Below are 23,731 nucleotides of genomic sequence, written 5' to 3'. Positions count from 1 at the left end.
GCCAGGGGCGTAGGTTAGGGTTTGTGGCGACCTTCAAGTTATTGTGTACGCTTTATTTATAGGACTTTATATTTTAAAATGTGAGTAAAATTTAGATTAATTTCTCAAACAAATGTAATGTAATTGTACATAAATACGGCTTTTATTTAAATTTTCAATACAGTCGACAATCTGGTTGTCAATATTCAAGGAAGGAACTATCGAGAAAGAGATCTATCAGATTGCCGAACAAAGCAAAATGAAGAATTGATTGAAGTTATTTTAATTGAAGACCAGAAAACATCAAATTTAATCTTAATCATTAATCAATGTTTCCCGTTACGCAAAGAAAAATGTCTATACAAGGCATATAAAAGAGAAAATATTGACAAAAAAAAGTTTTTTTAGACAGTTGAAGAAGGGCAAAAGCGGAAATTGAGGAATTGAGATAATTCCATCGTTAAAAATGGTAAAAACTGTATTTAAAAAAACTGGGAAATTCACTACAAAATTAGCCTTAATTCAAATTTTATTTTTTGTATTTTTTTATCTGACTGAAACCTTTTGGATACCTTTCGGATGCCCAAGGAAACCATTTTGCATCATCAGATTGTTTAAATGCTTTTACATGCACATTTAACAGCTGTCCATACAAAAATGGTGTGTAAGAATTCAAAAATCTGTATCTTTGATCGGTTTGGTGTTTTTGGCAAAGTTGTAAGTATGGATGAGAACCACACCGAAACAAAATTACATTCGGATTTTTTGTGATTTTCACAATCATTTTTTGACATTTAAAAAATTAAAATCCAAAAAACACTAAATATTTTTATTTTGTTGAAATGAAATTTTTACAGGAAATTTCAGGCAGAGAAAATCTTTGACCAATTTATGATTTAAAAAAAAAAAGCGAGATGAAAAAAAAACTGTCTTGACTAATTTACTAACTAGACCGTGCCAGGTAGCATAGTGGTAACCACCTAAAAGCGGTAGACCGGGTTTCAAATCCCTGCTCGGACGAACACAACTATCATTACAGGTTGGACCTTAACACGACACCATAGGAAAGTTTACATTACTAAACATGTTAACAATGTGTTAAGAAATAGCCACTGAATCCGTTTTGAAAATGCGGCCCCGATGCTCTTCATGAGTCATGAGAAAAAATACTTTACTAAAAGTAAATCAAGTGCACCGATTTCAAGTTTTATCCATTTTTAAGGCGAATATAAGAACATTAGCATTTCAAAAAAGTTACCAAAAAATGGCTATTTCTTGAAAACCGGCACCCGTGATGTGAGGGTAAGCGTGATTGCCTCTCACGCAGTCGGCCTGGGTTCGATTCCCGGTGGCATTTTTCGAGACGAGATTTGTCCGATCCCGCCTTCCGTCGGATGGGGAAGTAAATGTTGGCCCCGGTCTAACCTAGAGGTTAGGTCGTTAGCTCCCTGGGTCCTGCCTCGGTGGAGTCGCTGGTAGGCAGTTGACTCACAATCCAAAGGTCGTCAGTTCGAATCCCGGGGTGGATGGAAGCTAAGGTGTAAAAAGATGATTGGAAACGCCTCAACAATCAATCCTTCGGACATCTAGTTTCGAGTAGGAATCTCGCAATCCAGAACGCCAAGGCAATGCTGTAGAGCGAATAACTTGATTTTTGATTTTTTTTTTCTTGAAAACAGAGCACTTGATCTCAATTTGCATGTTTCATTGCAAATTTATGTTACTTTAAAACATGATTTAAAAAATGTTTGAACCTTTCAAAGATTTGAAAAAATCGATACTTTTCAAAAATCATAACCTGGTGAAAGATTGTTTGACCTTTCTGGAATCTCCTGAAAATATGCCACTTCTAAACCACATAAAAAATAAAAATAAAATTATGGAAATTAATTTTAAGTGACAAACAGAGATTTGAAAAATCAGCAAAAAAAATCAATCATATTTTTTTTTTGTATAGTCCTCGTCTATATGAATTTACAACTTTGCTAAAAATACCAATTCAATAAAAAAAAAAACAACAAAAGATATAGACTTTAAGATTTTCACATACAACTTTTCTATGGACAACTGCCTAATTTGTAAGGCTTCTTTGGGCATTCGGAAGACACCCAAAACGTTTCAGCCAGATTAAAAAAATGTAACAAACTCGGATGGCGGATGACGAGAACTGCTCATATTTTCAAAGTTGAGCCTTTTTCTATTTTTATAGATTTCCTCATTAATTGAAATTCAGTTGTTTATGGTCTCAAAATAAAAAAAAGCATTTTTCGTGGAACTTGTTATGACATCTATTTTCACAAAAAAAATGAGCGAAAAAAAATCGTTCACTTGCCATCAATGTTGGCCTTTTCTTAAAATCTTTAATCTCGTTAAAATAGCATGTATTTTTCTATCAGTGTTATTCTTAGAATTTCCAACAAGCTTGCCTGTAATTGTACTGTTCCAGATCTGTGAACCAGAATTTTATTTATTCAAATAGGGTCCTAAAATCCCATGTAAATGTTTATGTACACCAGGTGTGCCCAACCTTTTGGCCCTGCGGGCCAGATCTGAGATTTCTGAAGCAGTGGCGGGCCGGAACTGATATTTAATAAAAGTTGAAAAAGTAAACACAATTTTTTTCAATTTTCTTATGACTGGGTTCTTCTAAAGTAAATACATAAAAGAACTAGAGTTGCAAATATGATTCATATATCTTGATTTTAAGAATTAAAAACAAAGATAACATTCAAAAATGTGTTTATTTGACTTATTTTTATTTTCGTATGTTTGAAATTGTATAGATATTGTTTTTGACAATTGCAATTAAATACCTTGATATATTTTTTTTATAAATCAAACATTAAAATTTCAATGATCATTGCAATTTTTTGAAGTTTTTGATAAATTTCTTAGGCCGATGCAAATATTTTAAAAAGTTTTCGTCCCTCGGCCCTGGCCGAGGTCAAGGGGGGGGGGGGGGGCAAAAAAATAAAAAAAAATATAAAAATTTAAATAACAAGCCATAATCTTCACATTTAAATGAAAAAAGTGTTTTAAAATGCATTTTACACTAGTTCAGTTGTTTTGCAATCATTAGTTTTCAAAAAATCTAAGATCTGACAAAAACAAAAAATGTATCGAAAAAAAAAGATCTTGCATCGAAAATTTTCAAAAAATCTTAAGATTTTTTAATAAACCCAAACATGCTAAAAATGATTTTAAACGCAGGAGAATGTATTTTAATTTGATTTCAGCTGGTTGCCCTTGAATTTTCATTGAAATTTTGAAGTTTATTGTAAAAATATTTTTTTTGCCCCCTGATTTTTCGGGCCAATTTTGAAGGGGGGGTGACAAAAACTTTTAAAAATATTTGTGCCAGCCTTAATATTTTTAAAATATTTGCAGGAATCTATTTTCAGTATGATTAATTTGATTTTTTAAGCTCTTTTTAAAAACTTTATCACTAAAAAGTAATTCTGGAAAAATACATTAGTTTTGCTTACTTATTTATTAAAAAAAAGAAAATAGAAAAAAATCAATTTGAAGCAAACAAAGTTAAAACTGAAAGAAACAACATTAAGTTTCTTTTTGTAAACTTTAAGACAACAATCCAAGTTTTTTCATAAATTTCACAATTTTACAAAATGGATAATTTTGTTTTCCTGCACAATTTTTCAGTTAAAAAATATCAATATAAAAATTATAAAAATTAAATTCAAACATGAAGAATGTTCTTATAATATGTTAAAATTTGATCTCGAGCTATTTTTTGATTCAGACAATAATTTTATTTATTTAATACTTCATGAGCAGCCTTAAGGGCCGGTCATAGAACTAATTTGAAAAGCCGTCGCGGGCCGGATGAAATGGCTTCAGGGGCCGGACGTTGGGCAGGCCTGATGTACACAGTAAAAAAATTTGTAAATTTGGAAGGTGTAATTTTGGAAGGTTCAATATTACCTCTTTTGTGATGTTATTTTACCTCAATTTAGACTGAAAAAGCGACATTACAACAGAAAAGTGGTAAAATTACACATTTTCAGAGGTAAAATTACACATTTTTTCTGACATAAAAGATGTACCTTTTCTAAGATGTAATATTACAATGATTTTTTTTTCTGTGTACAACGGTCAAAAACACTATTAAAAACCATGTCTGATCACTTTTTTTCATTTTAATGCAAAAAAAATAAATTGACAAGACAACATTTTTTCTATGAATCAACTATGGCCCCTTTGAAACGAGCTGTCAAGTAGGACCTTTTATGTCAAGACAGGCCGCGAAGTTAATTTTTTAAAAATTAAAAATCAATTTTAAATCCTTTGCAGTCGTACAAAGGGTCATTATACAGTCGACTCTCTGGCTGTCGATCTTCTCGATATCAATAATTCTCCATATATCGATGAATTCTACAGTCCCTTCAATCTGCATACTTCAATTATCTTCATTCCTCGATATTTTCCCTTGCTTGAAGGATCTCTTCCTCGACGGTCCCTTGGATTCTGATTGCCTTAGAAATCTCTTCCGGTTGTCAATAATTTTACTTTCTCATGGCTTGCATAGACATTTTTCTTGACGAAACGAAGCTTTGAAGGGTGTTTAGCATTAATTTGTTTTTGTATGATGGACGTTGCCATGATTCTATCCCATAGCTGGGCATCAAGCAAAAAAATATTTTAATCGAGTCTTCATTTTGCATCGTTCTGTAAACTGATGATTCTCTTCCTCGGTGGGCCCTTGGATATTGACAACCAGAGAGTCGACCTCGGAGTCGACTGTACTTAGAAAAATAAACTTTATCGTTGTGAACAACAAGATCAGCAATTGAAGCTTTATTTTAGGACCATATTAATTTATAAAATATAATTTGGATTATACTAAATATGTTATTTTTTTAGGATAACTTCTTAACAATTTGGCATTTGATTTAAAACGGAAATAGTAGAGCTATAGAGTAATTTCATTGAAATGATGTCTCAATCCAGAACCATTAGAAATATATATGTATTAAATGTCAGACATCAACAACCCCTCCGTACGTCACTGAACAGATCAAAAGGGTTCTGTGAGAAGAAAAAAACATGCTACTGCATCAAAAGCAGCAAGAAAAAAAGCGATTCTCGCACCCCGCGAATGAATTGAACGAAAAAAGGGCACCACCATTCCCTGGCAAAGCCAATCCCGTAGCTCCCGATGCCTCTCAAAGGGAAGGTAAATGAATATTGAATAATTAATAGAATCATTTCATGAAACGCTCTTTCGGGTGGGTTATCTTAATAATCATCAGATTTATTTTCCACGGCGGGCCGACCGAAACGTTACCTGGGTTCGAGGGGACCAACGAAAAAAAAACTTGTTTTAATTTCAACCTGTTCCGGAATGGTCCCCCCGAAAAAATCGTGCTAAAGTACGCAAGAGTTAGCAACGCCCAGCATCAATCTTATCAAAGTTTGGGCGCACACCATCGTCCCTGCCTCCTTCTTTTTCGCGTTAGAAATAAAAAAAGAGCGCCAAAGGCTAAAAAGCGTGCTAAAATCCGAGGACCCACTTAGCCGTTGATGGATAAACACATGCACGGAAGGCCGGAAAATCCTTTTTAATGAGTCCTGAAAGAGAGAGAGAGTGGGGGCCAGGGACGGGTGGAGTTCTTATGCAGTTTTATAATTGCCAGCTAAATTATGCATGTGCCGCAGAAAGAAACCACATTAAGAGGCCATTATTTACTAATGCACAAGGATCGCGAGAGCGAGTGCTCGTTAAACTCTTCTCTTTGGTGGACCACTAACAACACCATAAGAGGACTGAATCAATTTGGAGGCCGTGGAAAAACGCGAGGGAAAAAGGAAACTTTCCACAGAAAACCAAATGTAGTTTTTTTTTTGTTTCATTTTCACCAGCCAAGTTATTCCGTTACTTGTGTCATTCCTAATTATTTTCCACTGAGAGTGAAAGCAAAATGTGTCATGTTCCGGAGTGTCACGAGCTTTGGGTTATGCTGCATGGTGTCGACTGTATCATTAAATTAAATGAGCAGTTCTCTCAGATTTCGGTCATTCGTTTTTTTTTTTTTGTATTTTTTAATCCGACTGAAACTTTTTTGGTGCCTTCGGTATGCACAAAGAAGACAGTTTGCATCATTAGTTTGTCCATATAATTTTCCATACAAATTTGGCAGCTGTCCATTCAAACATGATGTATGAAAATTCAAAAATCTGTATCTTTTGAAGGATTTTTTTGAAGATTTGGTTTTTTCGGCAAAGTTGTAGGTATGGATACGGACTACACTGGAAAAAAATGATACACGGTAAAAAAATTTTGGTGATTTTTTTATATAACTTTTTGTCACTAAAACTTGATTTGCAAAAAAACACTATTTTTTTTTTTTTTTTTTTTATACGTTTAAGAGGACATCAAATGCCAACTTTTCAGAAATTTCCAGGTTGTGCAAAAAATCTTTGACCGAGTTATGAATTTTTGAATCAATACTGATTTTAAACAAAAATCGAAATATTGGTCGCAAAAATTTTTCAACTTCATTTTTCGTTGTAAAATCAAATTTGCAATCAAAAAGTACTTTAGTGAAATTTTAATAAAGTGCATTGTTTTCAAGTTAAATCCATTTTAAAGTGACTTTTTTGAAAATAGTCGCAGTTTTTCATTTTTTTAAATTAGTGCACATTATTGCCCACTTTTGAAAAAAAAAATTTGAAAAGCTGAGAAAATTTTCTATATTTTGCTTTTTTGAACTTTGTTGATACAACCCTTTTTTTTTTTTTTTGATACAACCCTTAGTGCTGAGATATTGCCAATCAAGTGTTTAAAAACAGGAAAATTGATGTTTTCTAAGTCTCACCCAAATAACCCACCATTTTATAACGTCGATATCTCAGCAACTAATGGTTCGATTTACAATGTTAAAATATGAAACATTCGTGAAATTTTCCGATCTTTTCGAAAACAATATTTTTTATATCAAGACTAACATTTCAAAAGAGCCAAACATTCAATATTAAGCCCTTTTAAAATGTTAGTCCTGGTTTAAAAATTTTGAATATATTTTTTTCGAAAGGATTGTACAATTTTATAAATGTTTCATATTTTAACATTGTAAATCGGACCATTAGTTGCTGAGATATCGACATTAGAAAATGGTGGGTTGTTTGGGTGAGACTTAAAAAACATCAAATTTCATGTTTTTAAACACTTGCATGGCAATATCTCAGCACTAAGGGTCAAAAAAGCAAAATATAGAAAAATTTTCTCAACTTTTCAAAAAAAAAATTATCAAAAGTGGGCAAACATGTGCACTAATTTAAAAAAATGAAAAACTGCGACTATTTTCAAAAAAGTCTCCTAAAAATGGATTTAACTTGAAAACAATGCACTTTATCAAAATTTCACTACATTACTTTTTGATTGAAAATTTGATTTTACATCGAAAAATGAAGTTGAAAAATTTTTGCGACCAATATTTCGATTTTTTGTAAAAATCGGCATTGATTTAAAAATTCATAACTCGGTCAATGATTTTTTGCACAACCTGGAAATTTCTGAAAAGCTGGCATTTGATGTCCACTAAAACATATCAGAAAATAAAAAAAATAAAAATAGTGTTTTTTTGCAAATCAAGTTTTAGTGACAAAAAGTTAAATAAAAAATCACCATTTTTTTACCGTGTATCATTTTGTTCTAGTGTAGTCCGTATCCATACCTACAACATTGCCGAAGACACCAAATTGATCAAAAAATTCCTTCAAAAGATACAGATTTTTGAATTTTCATACATCATTTTTGTATGGACAGCTGCCAAATTTGTATGGAAAATTATATGGACAAACTAATGATGCAAAATGGCTTCTTTGGGCATACCGAAGGCTCCAAAAAAGTTTCAGCCGGATTAAAAAATAAAAAAATTAAAATTGAAGAAAAAAGACCGATTTCGTAGAGAATTGCTCAAATGTAATATTCTAGTTTTTCGACTATTTAATTACACCGACTAACAAAATTTCTGCGCAAAAATATTTAGATAGGGCTTAATGGTTTACTCCAAATTTTTTGTCCAATTTTTGTCAAATTTTATTTTCGGGAAAAAAGATAATTAAAAAATCGGCATTTTTCCGTATACCAATTATTTTCAAAATAAGTCTCATCATTACCTACAACTTTGGCGAAAACACCAAATCGATTAGATCCCTCAAAAGTTACAGATTTTCGAATATTTACGTACCATTTTTGTATGGACAGCTCCAAAAATTGAAAAAGCCTTGTATGGGTGAACCAATGACACAAAATGGCTTCTTTGGTGACAGGCAAGGTTCCACCAAGTTTGAAGTTTTTTGGTGTAAACTTATCGTGCGGCATGCTTAATGAAATTATAAGCCATGCTCTCTGAAAAGAGTAAAAAGTAAATTGGCCAATTTCTGGCCACTCCGGAACCGGTTTTAGGAAACCTGTAAGAGGCCATTCAGTGTGTATCAAATAAAATAAGACAAAAAAAAACTCATTTGTAGTTACCTATTAAAATCGAAATTTTGAAAAAGTTGTTTATTTTTCGGAATTTCAATTATGAAATAGTCTTTATCCTCAAGATCACAATTATATTTCAGCGAGGCCCTGCATGATATTTATATATAATTGAGTTCTTCATAAGATATCCTTTGTTTGAGTTTTTGACAAAAAGAATAAACATTTTAAAAAACTAGTAAATTTAGCGAATTTACAAGATGCGAAATTTTCTTAAAGTCCTTCCCAGAAAATCGTCACCATGTAGCATCACCAGCGTTCGTGTCCCCAGCTATGCACCCGTTCGTGGTACAAAAAGAATTATTCAAAATGGTGTAAATTATGTTTAAACTGTGTGTATTCCATTAACATCATCATCATCGTCGTCGTCATCTTCTCCACCTTCGTAGTGAAGGATTTTCTTTTTTGTCCACATGCCTTCACAGAAAAGGACCGACCGCTCCTCTACTCGCTCGGGGGCACACCAGAAAAGTGCGGTGACGTGACGATGATGCGGTTCTAAACGACTAAGGTACCCCCATCTTCACATTTTGCACGAACCTTGTGTTGTTGCGGTGCAAAATAGAATACTAAATTAGAGATTTCCTTGCAGATTGAAGGATGAAAGGGGAAGAATAATTAGTAGCAGCCTCGGAACTACAAGCCAGCTCTATTCATCACGAGATATTAATTTCATCCCTGTTCCACAGAAGGCATTCATTCTTCGTTGGGACTAAATCCACATAACAAGTTATAATGGGTCCCGTAATTGATTTCATTCAACACCTCCGCCACAGCCCCACACCACTCACCTCGAATCCCTTGCTGGGGAAATTGATTTTCGGCCAGGCCAGCCCGGCAAAAAGGTAGTGCCACACGACGAACCCGTACGTCAGGTACGGATAGACGGAGTAGTTCTGCTGGTGGTTGATCTTTTGCTGGACGCGATCGTTGAAGCAGAACCACTCGCCAGCGTCGGCCACCCCGACCATGTTCGGGTCGGGCATCTTTTGGTGCAGATAGTTCTCGAAAACGCCCTGCATCAGCCGGTCATAATCGCCCGCCATGTGGAGCACGTCCAGCACGTTCACCATACGCGTGGCCGGCGACATGTCCGACAGGGTGACGATCGCCTCGGCGGCGTCGTCCTCCTGGGAGAGCATCTTTTTGGGCCGTTGGATCTGGAAGAGATGGAAAATCGTTATTTGAAAAACATGACGAAAAAGGTTCAATTAAACGTAAGTTATTTAATTGGAAAAAACGTAATGCATAACTATTGCGTAGTGAATTTTTATTTAGAAATTTTCTCAGCTCCAACAATAACAAATACAAATTTGAGTAAATATTGTTTTTATTAAATTATATTTATGTAATTCCTATACAGCAATTCCCCACGAAAGCAGCATGATTCAAAAAAAAGCTCCCCGTTCAGGCTCAAAATTTGTCTGGGGATTCCTTGGCCGAAATAATTAGATCCGTATTTTTTTTTTTTTGACTATTAGGGTGACATACGCCGTGTTAAGGTGTATTCACATTATACCGCATCCGCATCCGCACAAAATTTGACAGTACGGACGCACAGTGCGGACGCGATTTCTCCAATGCATTTCAAATGTTCCCATTCACACTGTTCCGCATCCGTATCCGCAGGGTGGTCCCAAAAAAAATTCTAATTTCATCGATTTTCGCAAAAATCACTTTTTTCAAAAAGTCATAGCTCCGAACAATTTCAATCGATTTTAGCTGTTTTGGGCGCAAATAGGCTTATAACGAAAAATAGTTTAATGTTTCAAAAATCTAGCCTGACATTTGAATAGGTCATATGAAACATAAAATGCTGTTTTGAAGGTCTCGGGATCAAAGAGCCATGTTTCAACACTTTTTTATCAGATTCCTCGGAAAATTTTACATAACATATAAAAAATGGTAAAGTTATAATTGCAGGATCAAAAAAATAAAATTAATTAAAAAATATTTTTTTTCGTGTACCTATTTTTTAAGAATAGTTCCCATCCCAAGACACCAAATCAATCGAAAAAATTCCTTGCAAAGTTGCATATTTTCGAATATTTACGTACCATTTGTGTATTTGTGTATTTGTGAACAGCTGCCAAAAATGTATGGAGACTAGATCGTAACAAAATTGACATCGCTGGCGTGTAGGCCAGATCCTTGCGCATCTTTTGGTATATATAACATTGAAGTTTGGAGCACCCTGAAGCTCGGTACAGACCTTCAAAGTTTGGCATTTTTTCGAAACGCATTTGGTGGCCAAAATGCCTCAAAAATAGACATTTTTGAAAAAAAGTATTTTTACGGGTGAAATCCCATTTAAAATTGAACAAACCCCTGAATTCCCACCAAAAAGTCATTTTTGTTACACCCTAAACACAAAATTACTTCTTTGGTCATAGGGAAGGCCCCCACAAAGTTTGAGCCAAATAAAAAAATATAAGTAAAATCCACCTTATCAAAAAACGTGTCAAGTCATTTTCAATTGCAAAATTTTATTTTATATGTAAACATGATTTTTGAAGTTTTGTACGACAATATTTAATTTTTTCCCAATAAAACATTTTTTGAAAAATCGGATTTTTTTGCGTTTTATGGCAAAACTTATAATGCAAATGTCTTGTTTTCACGTAAAGAATTCTTGGACAAAGTTTCAATCGAATAAACAAATAAAAAATCTTGAAGATAATGCGAAATTCTGGAGAATTTCTCCACTAACTTTTGAGAGCTACCGAAAAAGCAGATTGTTAATGATTTTCGAGCACATTGTGCAAAAAATTCACCTTCTGCGTGAATTATAGGTTAGAAAAGTTAAACCATTCCACCATTTTTCTTTGTGGCTCAGTTTAAAGTGATTTTTAAAGAGTTTTTAAATGTTTTTCACGATTTTCTACGTCGAAGACAGACTTGTAGGAAATTGAACCGGGTTTCTGAGAGAAAAAAATGAATGAAAAAAAATAACCTTCTTTTATAATATTTTTTTGATTTAAAAGTTTACAAGTCGAATTTGAAGACAACTTTCCGATTTCTTCGTTTAACATTTTTGTAGAGAGAGGCAAATATGTTGCTTAAAAAACTCACGAAAAAAATATAAAAAATCATTTATAAACTATTTTTAGTAGGTAATCTAAACGTCAACATTTTCAAAAACCAATAGCAAGAATCGATTCTCCAGACAATTTTACATAAATGTCTCCATATTGACCATTACCCTAAGAACCATCTTTGTAAAGATACAAAGGTTTTAAAAATAAAAATGTTGAAAAAACAGAGTTTCTTTTTTGGTTTTTAGCCATTTCTATAAGTGTCACTTGATTTCTCAGTTTCGAAAACATTTTTACCGGAAAGCTCGTCCAATTTTGTGTAAATTTGACAAGTTATCCTCAAAACAAAACCAATGATTTTAGGCCAATCATGAATTAAATTTTTGAAAATCTCACCGTGACGTCACGATCTTGGTAACCCTCACTCCCTCTCTTGTCAAGTTTCGTCACAGCAGTAACAACCCCCCACTCCCCCTGGAGCGTGACGTACTTTATGGACAGGCCCGTAGCCAGGGGGGTGGGCCCACCCCCGAAATTTTTGGAAGACATATGGGAGAGAGGGAAGAAGAAGAAAAGAAGAAGAAAATTTCTTCTTCCAGACCCCCCCCCCCCCCCCCCAACCAAAATTCTGGCTACACTCCTGTTTATGGATGAAGCCTAAAATTATTTTTTTTAATTCGAGATGGTGGCCAAAATGACGGCGATGAAATATATAAAGAATGCATTTTGTAATTGAATAGGCCATAAACTTCACAAATTTTAATAAAATTAGGTCGCAGAACTCGAATTCGATGCTAAAGTAACTTAGGATATTCGAGTCTGGACTTTATAGATAAGAGATCAGACTCAGTCGATTCTCTGGCTGTCGATCTTCTCGATATCAATATTGCACCAGAATTCAAAAAAGTGTCTACGTATTTTATGGATGATCCCTTATTTATAAGCTTGTAGCATAAAAATATTGATTCAATGCAAATTCATTGGCTTTCCTCATTATTTTCCCTGCCAATGTCGTTTACTCTAGAACGCAAACTGGCACAGTTGCAACATGCACTTGTCTTAGCAACCGCCAAAACAACCATTCCCCATCATCAGCAACAATCCCTCCGCTTTCGAGGGTTAAAATAACAACATTCCGCGAATTCCCACCAAGTTCAACCCAGGTCACCGGGTCGCCCACGGTTTCATTCCTCCGAAAGCAGTCCGCGCGAGAGCACCCAAATCCCACCAATGGCGTCGAACCACCTGAAAAGCTACCTCCTGGAGGCGAACGCCAACCTGCGGCCGCTGTTCTACGAGATCGTGAAGCAGTGCGAACGTCGGAACATCCGCTACGACAAGCAGCTGGTCACCTTTATCATGAACCTGGTCAGCTTGGATCCCAAGTTCGAGATCTACATGGAGACGCTGAGCGCGGACCGGCGGAACCACGACGACTTTGTCGAGGAGTGCGTGCGCATTTTGGGGGGTGAGTTGGCGGTTGGTTGGTTTCTAAGGTTTTGATACAGGATTTTGAGGATTTCCAGAGGACCGTTCGCCAAGCTTGGTAACGCTGAAGATGCAGCTGTACTTTCTGGAGAACTTTTTCGATCGGGAAGATGTGGTTGAAAAGCATACTCGCAATCTCCTGAACAAGACAGCGTACCTGCTGAAGGAGATAACGGAGAACGATGTCATCACCAAAGACGAGCAGGACGACATCTTCAGCAAAATTATTGTGGATATCGTGCTTAATATGGGTCTGGGGAATCCCGACAACAAGGAGGTCATCAACGAAACGTTGAAGGCGTTAAACTCGGTCATGTCCCGCAGTGATAAGGCCAAGTTTGTTACTCTGGATAAGAAAGACCGACTGATGGCGCTGAAGGACATTCGGGAGATTGTGTGTGGAATAAGGATCTTCAACAAACATGCTGGGAATTCAACCAACGGGATATCCGATCGTAAGTTGTTTCTTAACGAACCTTCGCATAGCACTACTTCAACCTTACAAACTTTCAGTTCCTCGAATCTTGGACCAATCCCACGAATCTACCAAATCGATTCTCCAAATCACCCTCTGTGAAATAATGGACAAGGTCAACCTGCTAACCAGCGCCCTCAACTCGTCAATTGCTTACGACCTACGTAACCGCACCATCGTAACCCTCCTTCCGGAGAACATTTCCGCTGAAGACCTAACCAACCTCAAAGATCTTCTCGTAATGTACCGTCAGCACGAAGTCTACACCCGCAAGCTCCTGGACGAGCTTGCGCTGATCAAGTTCAACATCGACACCTGCAACCAGGAGTACAAGGCCAAACTGGTCAAGATCCACGAAGCGGTCCAGTACCGTACGGCGATCCCGACTGATCGAGTCTTTGTGAGCAAACTGAACCTTCTACACCAAAGAGGTCTTCCATTACAGACTTTTGATCTTCCAGCCAAAATTCTCCGAGCTGACGCGCATCTGGCTGCAGTTCCAGAACTACATCTACCTCCTCTCGGAAATCAACCAAATCAGCAACACGCTGACCAACCTGACCGAAAAGTGTCTCAGCTTCGACGACCTCGCCTACCGGCTGCTGGGCGAGTCCCAGGTGCAAACGGACTCGGACCGGCTCGGCAAAACCGCCGGCAAGCAGCTGATTCTGGACGCGGAGGAGCCGAACTGCGAAATCGTGCCGTACTCGCTGGCGATGAAGGTAAATTTCTGGATTCGATGGTATTTCACGAAACGGGGTCACACATTTGCATATATATTGCAGGTGGAGCTGCTCAAGTTTTGCGTGTGGCACCTGACGGAGGCGGACGGGGTGCTGATGCCGGGCAACGTCGATATGGGCGTGTGTCAGTACCAGAAGGACTGCTACGCGTTCAACATTCCCGAGCCGGTGGTGTTCTTCGACGAGGATCCCGACAAGTAGGTTGCGAGAGGTTTATTGTAGCGTGTGTTGTGGTATGTTGTAAATCATACTCAATTTGATTATTGGAATGTGGCAAAATTTATTGGAGTCATTCAGCTAAATGTTTGCCATGAATTATTGAATAAAACGTGGTACAGTCATCCCACATATTCAGAAGACCCACAATCTCGGAACACTTTTATGATAATTTGTCAATAGCAGGCCATATGCATCTTTTCTGTCGACCCTACTATTTTTAGGACCTTTATTTGGAAATTCTCTTTCTTATTTTGTATTCAATGTGTACTTCTGGAGAGAATCAAAGTTTGTTTACATCCGTAAGAAAAATGTGTTCCGAATTTCAAGGGTCATAATTTTCTTTAGAAAATGGATAACGTCATGATTCGAAATCCGGACACTTAGTAGCATATCATTTTCGTTATACTACCGCTCTAATCGTGTCCGTCCCATATGTAAAAACAGCAAGCCGAGAAAAACGCGTGTCAAAGTTGTCCCGCCCATAAGGCCACGTGTTAGAATTTCACGAAAAAGTGGATTTTCTCAGGCTTTCTAGAACAAAGTATTACATTTTATTGGTTTTTCTGATAGTTAACATGATTTTGAACCAAACTGCATGATTACCTCAAAATTGACGAAATTACATATGGGACGGACTTGATTTGAGCGGCAGTATAGCTGACAAAAAATCATGTAATAAGTTGGAAATGAAGAAATATCATCAGGATGTAGTATTAACAGTCAGTTTTAAGCAAAAGCATGCAAAATATGTCTTTTCTAACAATTTTTCATCAGAATTTGAAAATTAAAATGACTTGTTGTGCTTCGAGTCCCGGACACTGATAAAAGCTGATTCGAAATCCGGACACTTTTGCTTCGAATTCCGGACATTCGATTTTGCTAATGAATCGCACAAATTTGGACTGAAATGTTAGTGAATGGCATTCTTTAGGTCTCAAATTAGCTGTTTACATCAATACAATCGATATTTTATATAAAAATTTCCTAGAATTTAAGGAAATCAAAATAATAAATTTCTGCTTTGCCTTCCCGGTGCTTCGGACGCCTATGAAATATTTCACGTGAAATGTTTCGCATTTTTGATAATCTTAAAATTTTATTTTATTTAACTGTTTTGACATTAACTACAGCGTTCAAACAAACTTTAAATGAGGTGTCCGGGTTTCGAAGCGTCCGGGAATTCGACGGGAAAATGACGTTATAAAACTTAAAAATTTACAATCGCTCGATACATCATTCGAAAGTTTACAAGAAAAGCTTTCACATGAAGGTAAATACAAATCATTATGTTCAACTATTGATTTTCTATGATTTTTTTTTAAACATTGATCGATCTGTAAACCGTTCCGAATATGTGGGATGACTGTACACTAGGGCGTAATATGGTTGTATGGAAAAAAAATAAAATTGTCCAAATCTAATGAGCACAGCAACTTTTCAGTTCCTTTTGGGGTCCTAAACAACTCCCCAAAGTTTGGGACCGATTGGTTCAGTCCTCACTTTGCGCAAAGCGATTCATTTTTCTATAGGAATTTGTATGGGGAAAACCATTTTTTTTTATTTTGATATTTATAAATTTCACGGATCACGCTGTACTCAAACCGGATTCATATTCAAATACTCTGAAAGATGCTCTACAACTTTTCCGAAGAGAGTATGGTGCTAATTTGCTCCTATAAAAAGATACAGCGTGTTCAAAACTCGTCTAAAACGTGATTTTCGAGCAAAAAACACGTTTTAGACGAGTTTTGAACACGCTGTATCTTTTTATAGGAGAAAGTTAGCACCATACTCTCTTCGGGAAAGTTGTAGAGCACCTTCCAGAGCATCCGAATATGAATCCGGTTTTGGTACAGCGTGAAACTTGGATTTTTTAAATATTAAAATTCAAAAAAATGATTTTTTCCATACAAATTTATATGGAAAATTGAATCACTTTGCGCAAAGTGTGGACTAAACCAATCATTCCCAAACTTTGGGGAGTTGTTTAGGACCCCAAAAGGAACTGAAAAAATGCTGTGCTGCTGGAAAATCGATTTTGATATTACACCCTACTGTACACTAGGGTGCCCAGAAAAAAGTGACCCCCTGCTCCACAAGCGGAAAACGGTTTATTGGGTTATTTTAAGCATCTGTGCAAATTTTGAGCGAAATTGTTTGAGATTAACACATTGATACCCGAGCCTAAAGTTGGTGTAAAAAATGTTTTTCATACAAAAATGACTTTTTTAAATCGCTAATAACTTTTCAGGATCGAGTTTTACAGCTTTGTATGTTCTACAAAGTTGTAGAGCATTAAATTTTCATTAAGAATCTCACTTTTGGGAATATTCGGATGGAAGTAGCGCACCGTGCAGACCAAACCGTAAGAAACTTGGATTTTCCATACATTTTTTCGATTTTTACCATACTAACTTCACCTCCGTGTATCAATGGGTAAATGATGACCGATTTTGCTCATATTTGGTCCAGAGTCCTAGAATAGGTCAAGGAACAATATTCAGCTTGTGGAGCGAGGTTTTGAGAAAAAGTCCCATATTCTGGGCACCCTACTGTACACTAGGGTGACAATAAAAAATCTCGACATCAGGGATACCCTCTGATTCGATTTCTTAGGTAAAAATAAGTATTTTTACAAATTTTAAGCCAAATCGGTTAAGAGCAGTTCTCTACGGAATCGGTCTTTTTTCTTTAATTTTAATTTTTGTATTTTTTAATCCGGCTGAAACTTTTTTGGTGCCTTCGGTATGCCCAAAGAAGCCATTTTGCATCATTAGTTTGTCCATATAATTTTCCATACAAATTTGGTAGCTGTCCATACAAAAATGATATGTGAAAATTCAAAAATCTGTATCTTTTGAAGGAATTTTTTGATCAATTTGGTGTCTTCAGCAAAGTTGTAGGTATGGATATGGACTACACTGAAAAAAATGATACACGGTAAAAAAAATTTGGTGATTTTTTTATTTAACTTTTTGTCACTAAAACTTGATTTGCAAAAAAACACTATTTTTAATTTTTTTATTTTTTGATATGTTTTAGAGGACGTAAAATGCCAACTTTTCAGAAATTTCCAGAATGGGCAAAAAATCTTTGACCGAGTTATGATTTTTTGAATCAATACAGATTTTTTAAAAAAATTGAAATATTGGTCGCAAAAATTTTTCAACGTCATTTTTCGATGTAAAATCGAATTTGCAATCAAAAAGTACTTAAGTGAATTTTTGATAAAGTGCACCGTTTTCAAGTTATAATCATTTTTAGGTAACTTTTTTGAAAATAGTCGCAGTTTTTCATTTTTTAAAAATAGTGCCCATGTTTGCCCACCTTTGAAAAAAATATTTTTGAAAAGCTGAGAAAATTCTCTATATTTTGCTTCTTCGGACATTGTTGGTACGACTCTAAGTTGCTGAGATATTGCCATGCAAAGGTTAAAAAACAGGAAAATTGATGTTTTCTAAGTCTCACCCAAACAACTCACCATTTTCTAATGTCGATATTTTAGCAACTAATGGTCCGATTTACAATGTTAAAACATGAAACATTCGTGAAATTTTCCGATCTTTTCGAAAAAAATATTTTCAATGTTATCAAGACTAACATTTCAAACGGGCCATACATTCAATATTACGCCCATTTGAAATGTTAGTCTTCTGCAAATTTTGAGCGAAATTGTTTGAGATTAACACATTGATACCCGAGCCTAAAGTTGGTGTAAAAAATGTTTTTCATACAAAAATGACTTTTTTAAATCGCTAATAACTTTTCAGGATCGAGTTTTACAGCTTTGTATGTTCTACAAAGTTGTAGAGCATTAAATTTTCATTAAGAATCTCACTTTTGGGAATATTCGGATGGAAGTAGCGCACCGTGCAGACCAAACCGTAAGAAACTTGGATTTTCCATACATTTTTTCGATTTTTACCATACTAACTTCACCTCCGTGTATCAATGGGTAAATGATGACCGATTTTGCTCATATTTGGTCCAGAGTCCTAGAATAGGTCAAGGAACAATATTCAGCTTGTGGAGCGAGGTTTTGAGAAAAAGTCCCATATTCTGGGCACCCTACTGTACACTAGGGTGACAATAAAAAATCTCGACATCAGGGATACCCTCTGATTCGATTTCTTAGGTAAAAATAAGTATTTTTACAAATTTTAAGCCAAATCGGTTAAGAGCAGTTCTCTACGGAATCGGTCTTTTTTCTTTAATTTTAATTTTTGTATTTTTTAATCCGGCTGAAACTTTTTTGGTGCCTTCGGTATGCCCAAAGAAGCCATTTTGCATCATTAGTTTGTCCATATAATTTTCCATACAAATTTGGTAGCTGTCCATACAAAAATGATATGTGAAAATTCAAAAATCTGTATCTTTTGAAGGAATTTTTTGATCAATTTGGTGTCTTCAGCAAAGTTGTAGGTATGGATATGGACTACACTGAAAAAAAATGATACACGGTAAAAAAAATTTGGTGATTTTTTTATTTAACTTTTTGTCACTAAAACTTGATTTGCAAAAAAACACTATTTTTAATTTTTTTATTTTTTGATATGTTTTAGAGGACGTAAAATGCCAACTTTTCAGAAATTTCCAGAATGGGCAAAAAATCTTTGACCGAGTTATGATTTTTTGAATCAATACAGATTTTTTAAAAAAATTGAAATATTGGTCGCAAAAATTTTTCAACGTCATTTTTCGATGTAAAATCGAATTTGCAATCAAAAAGTACTTAAGTGAATTTTTGATAAAGTGCACCGTTTTCAAGTTATAATCATTTTTAGGTAACTTTTTTGAAAATAGTCGCAGTTTTTCATTTTTTAAAAATAGTGCCCATGTTTGCCCACCTTTGAAAAAAATATTTTTGAAAAGCTGAGAAAATTCTCTATATTTTGCTTCTTCGGACATTGTTGGTACGACTCTAAGTTGCTGAGATATTGCCATGCAAAGGTTAAAAAACAGGAAAATTGATGTTTTCTAAGTCTCACCCAAACAACTCACCATTTTCTAATGTCGATATTTTAGCAACTAATGGTCCGATTTACAATGTTAAAACATGAAACATTCGTGAAATTTTCCGATCTTTTCGAAAAAAATATTTTCAATGTTATCAAGACTAACATTTCAAACGGGCCATACATTCAATATTACGCCCATTTGAAATGTTAGTCTTGATTTAAAATTTTTGAAAATATTTTTTTCGAAAAGATCGGAAAATTTCACGAATGTTTCATCTTTTAAAATTGTAAATCGGACCTATAGTTGCTGAGATATCGACATTAGAAAATGGTGGGTTGTTTGGGTGAGACTTAGAAAACATAAATTTTCCTGTTTTTAAACCTTTACATTGCAATATCTCAGCAACTAAGAGTCGTATCAACAAAGTCCGAAGAAGCAAAATATAGAGAATTTTCTCAGCTCTTCAAAAATATTTTTGCCAAAAGTGTGCAAACATGTGCACTAATTTTAAAAAATGAAAAACTGCGACTATTTTCAAAAAAGTCACCTAAATATGGATTTAACTTGAAAACGGTGCACTTTATCAAAAATTCACTAACGTACTTTTTGATTGCAAATTCGATTTTACATCGAAAAATGAAGTTGAAAAATTTTTGCGACCTATATTTCGATTTTTTGAAAAAATCTGTATTGATTCAAAAAATCATAACTCGGTCAAAGATTTTTTGCCCATTCTGGAAATTTCTGAAAAGTTGGCATTTTATGTCCTCTAAAACATATTAAAAAATAAAAAAAATTAAAAATAGTGTTTTTTTGCAAATCAAGTTTTCGTGACAAAAAGTTAAATAAAAAAATCACCAAATTTTTTTTACCGTGTATCATTTTTTTTCATATAGTCCATATCCATACCTACAACTTTGCTGAAGACACCAAATCGATCAAAAACTTCCTTCAAAAGATACAGATTTTTGAATTTTCACATATCATTTTTGTTTGGACAGCTACCAAATTTGTATGGAAAATTATATGGACAAACTAATGATGCAAAATGGCTTCTTTGGGCATACCGAAAGCACCAAAAAAGTTTCAGCTGGATTAAAAAATACAAAAAAAATTGAATGACCGAAATCTCAGAGAATTGCTCTTAAGGTTAAGGGGTTACATCCATCAACATGTAGAAAATCACAAAATTTCATATTACAGAAAATTTATTGATTCCACTTAAAAGATGATTTTCAATCACTCCTGAAAGTTTCATGAAGGTATTTCATGATTTAACTGAGTTAGAGACGATTTAAGCTCAGATTTGTCATGCCCAAAGCGAACTGTCAAACTTTGTGAGCGTTTTTCTCAAAACACCAAGTTGATTTACGGGTGCCACGATATCTCGAGATGGGACGGACCAAATTGGCTGAAATTTTGGGTGAAGACTCCCAAGACATATCCAGTGTGCATGACGAAGCCTAATTTTGAAATTTTGAATTTTAAAAAAATACAAAAATTAAAAACTGGCGATTTTTTATATGAATAACAGAAAACATATTTTTATCTTTTTTAAAAATAAACTTTTTGAAAATCGGCCTTCGTCATGCACACGGGACCGGTTTAACGAGTCTTCACCTTGATTTTGAGCCGATTTGGTCGAAATAATGTTGAGATATCGTGGCACCCGTTTTTTGAAACTGCTAACTTTAAATAGCTATATCTCGGCAATGATACAACCAAATGTCTTCAAATTTGTTTTGTTAATGGATGAAAAGGAATATGTTAATGCCCTGAAAACAGATTTTGAAAAAAGTTTAAGTGTGTGCTCAAACCAACCTTTGACATTTTTGCCTGCAGTCGCTTCTGATTTTGGGTGATTTTTTAGTAAAAAGTATTTTCTTTCAATTCAATTCAATTAGTTTTTATTAGTAAATAATCAATTCACAATTTCGTAATTCTTATAACCTAATAGAGTTTTGGAGTTCCTTTCAACTATGATTTGAACTATAATTCATTTTGATGTAATTGGATTTTCTAACAATGGATTTGGCAAGAGAAGGAAAAATTAAAAAAAAACCTTCTAGATTTACTAAGGAAAAGGATAGAAATAGAAAAGCTTAAAACTAAAGAGTATTTTCTTATACACTTCTTATATACCCCTTATATACTTTCAAGTATTTATAAATGTGGTCAAAGACAATCTTATAGGAAATTGGACGAGCTTGCCGGTTAAAATATTTACGAGACTGAAAAATCAAGTCTGTCATATAGAAATTGTCAAAAACCATCAGAAAAACAATTTTCTAACATGTTTTTAACCGCTGTAACTTCACAAGGCTTGGACTTAGGACAAATGTCAATATGGGGGCTTTTATGTAAAACAAGCCTTACCCGACAAACTTCGTTCTGCCTTTTTTCGTTTGTTGACGTTTTTTGCTTTTTTGCTTATTCAGCCTCCTGTGATTAAAATTTGATTTTACGTAACTTTTTCCATACAATTTTCCGATGCTCCGGAATCGGCTCCAGAGTGGCCAAAGTGTTAGTTTTTTATTTAATTAGTTAGCGTATAAACCTTCCTTGGGCTTATACGAACCCAACGCAACAAAGAGCACCTCGATCCGACGCTCCGTATTGAACTGATTCGCGTTCGAAAAAAAAACCATCGACATTTTTTATATATCGTCGCCATCGTGCTAACTTGTCGTACGTGCATTTTGGGCCAAAATGAGTTGAGAACGCCATTTTGTGCAGCTCACAATGTCTCACCTTTTGACCTTCACAGATCCCCAAAAATCGATTGCAATCCTGAGATATTCAACAAAAACCGAAAAAACTCCGTGCATTTTTGTCACTTTTCATATGAAAGTAGTTTCAATCTTGTCGTGCTATCTTGTCACTCCCTAAAAATTGATGTAGGTGCGACAATTGGCCAAAGGGATTTCAGATCAGAACGCGCTTGACGCACGTACAAGTTAGACTACCGTAAACATTTGTAATTATAACTCGGGACTCCAGCAACCAACTTCAACCAAACTTCGGGACAATGCACAGAATGGTCAGCCAAACAAAACGTGTTTGTTATTGTTTACATTGCGTGCTCTCGTTTTTGTATATTCAAGGTCAAACATTAAAACGCGTTTTTCTCGGAACGTCGAAATGGCGGGTGCGACAAGATAGCACGACGACGTCTATATATAGAATGTCTGGAGAATAAATTCCCGTTTGCGGGTTTTGAAAATTTTGACGCTCAGAGCACTTTAAAAAAAACAGTTTTGGTAAATGATTTTTGTATTTTTTTAGGTGAGTTGCTCCATCCTACATTTTTCGTGATACTTTTTGTAACATCTTGTTTTTTTTTACAAAAATTTCGAACAAAAAAAATTGACTTTAAAATTTTGAAAGCAAAAAAACTCATAAAAGTGGGGTGTTTTTTTTCTTTCAGTGCATTTTTTTTTCAGAAAGCCCGTCAAATTTCCTACAAGTTTGTCTCTGACCACTTTTTGATACAATGCAACGGGTTCAAGATACAGCGATTTTTAAATTCCGAATTACAAAAATATTGAAAATATTGAAATCGTCCCGACGATAACGATAGAACTATCGTTATCGAGCCTCGATGATTTTATCGTTAACAACGTTGATTTACATGAAAAATTATCATGTTAATGTCCCATACGTATTTTGAACAAGTAGAGAAAACGGGCTTGGAAGTTTGAAAAATATTTCCCTGCGCCGTCGGGATTTTCCGAGATGAACAATCACCGATCATGTCTTTCGATGGAGTGTAAAATTACTCTCTTACTTTTAATAGGGCGATATCGTGAATGGGAGGAGTGGGAACGGGATAGAGCATGGGATAAACAAAACCGGCTAGACTGCAAACCAAATACAGTCTCAAAACGCAGTATTTTATGATAAACATACACTCAAAAAAATGAGTTTGCGTAAACGTTAACAGAGTTCATGCCACCGGGAACCAGGAAGAAAACTGTTCACTTTCATGGAGCAATGCACTATAAAAGTTGAAAAGTTTTCTTCCTGGTTCCCGGTGGCATGAACTCTGTTAACGTTTACGCGAACTCATTTTTTTGAGTGTAAACTTTTTTTGGTTGAATAGCAAAGAAACGGGCGTAACAATTCCCTAGCAATAACACGTAAACTCTCAAGCTCGAGAAAAAGGAGGAATTTGTATGGAAGTTGCCCCTTTTGCTCAAACTGGAGAGTTTAGGTTATACAAACGTTGTAAATCACACAAAGTGTTTCAAGGTTGTTTTCATTCTGCGTTGCAAATGTGCTCATTGTTTCGTAGCGAAAGCACGAAAACTGCAATTGTATTACATAA

General features: G+C 35.1%; 2 protein-coding genes across 2 annotated transcripts in view; one reads left to right on the top strand and one right to left on the bottom strand.

Moving 5' to 3' along the window:
- The window catches only part of LOC120414096 (chromosome transmission fidelity protein 18 homolog), a 54,989-nt gene that overhangs the window by 7,489 nt on the left and 23,769 nt on the right, over positions 1-23,731 (bottom strand). Inside the window, exon 4 of the mRNA XM_039575119.2 lies at positions 9,277-9,645. Coding sequence (XP_039431053.1) covers positions 9,277-9,645 — 369 coding nt within the window. The remainder of the gene's footprint in view (positions 1-9,276; positions 9,646-23,731) is intronic.
- The window catches only part of LOC120414093 (cilia- and flagella-associated protein 206), a 32,836-nt gene continuing 21,720 nt past the window's right edge, over positions 12,616-23,731 (top strand). The window contains exons 1-5 of the mRNA XM_039575117.2: positions 12,616-12,988; positions 13,047-13,463; positions 13,522-13,883; positions 13,945-14,205; positions 14,269-14,423. Of these exons, the coding sequence (XP_039431051.1) occupies positions 12,751-12,988; positions 13,047-13,463; positions 13,522-13,883; positions 13,945-14,205; positions 14,269-14,423 (1,433 nt within the window). The 5' untranslated portion in view covers positions 12,616-12,750. The remainder of the gene's footprint in view (positions 12,989-13,046; positions 13,464-13,521; positions 13,884-13,944; positions 14,206-14,268; positions 14,424-23,731) is intronic.

Source organism: Culex pipiens, chromosome 2 (genome assembly GCF_016801865.2).
Source record: "Culex pipiens pallens isolate TS chromosome 2, TS_CPP_V2, whole genome shotgun sequence".
NCBI classification, from domain to species: domain Eukaryota; kingdom Metazoa; phylum Arthropoda; class Insecta; order Diptera; family Culicidae; genus Culex; species Culex pipiens.
The sequence above is the reverse complement of the archived record's forward strand: the minus strand, read 5'-3'. Positions and strand labels throughout refer to the sequence as shown.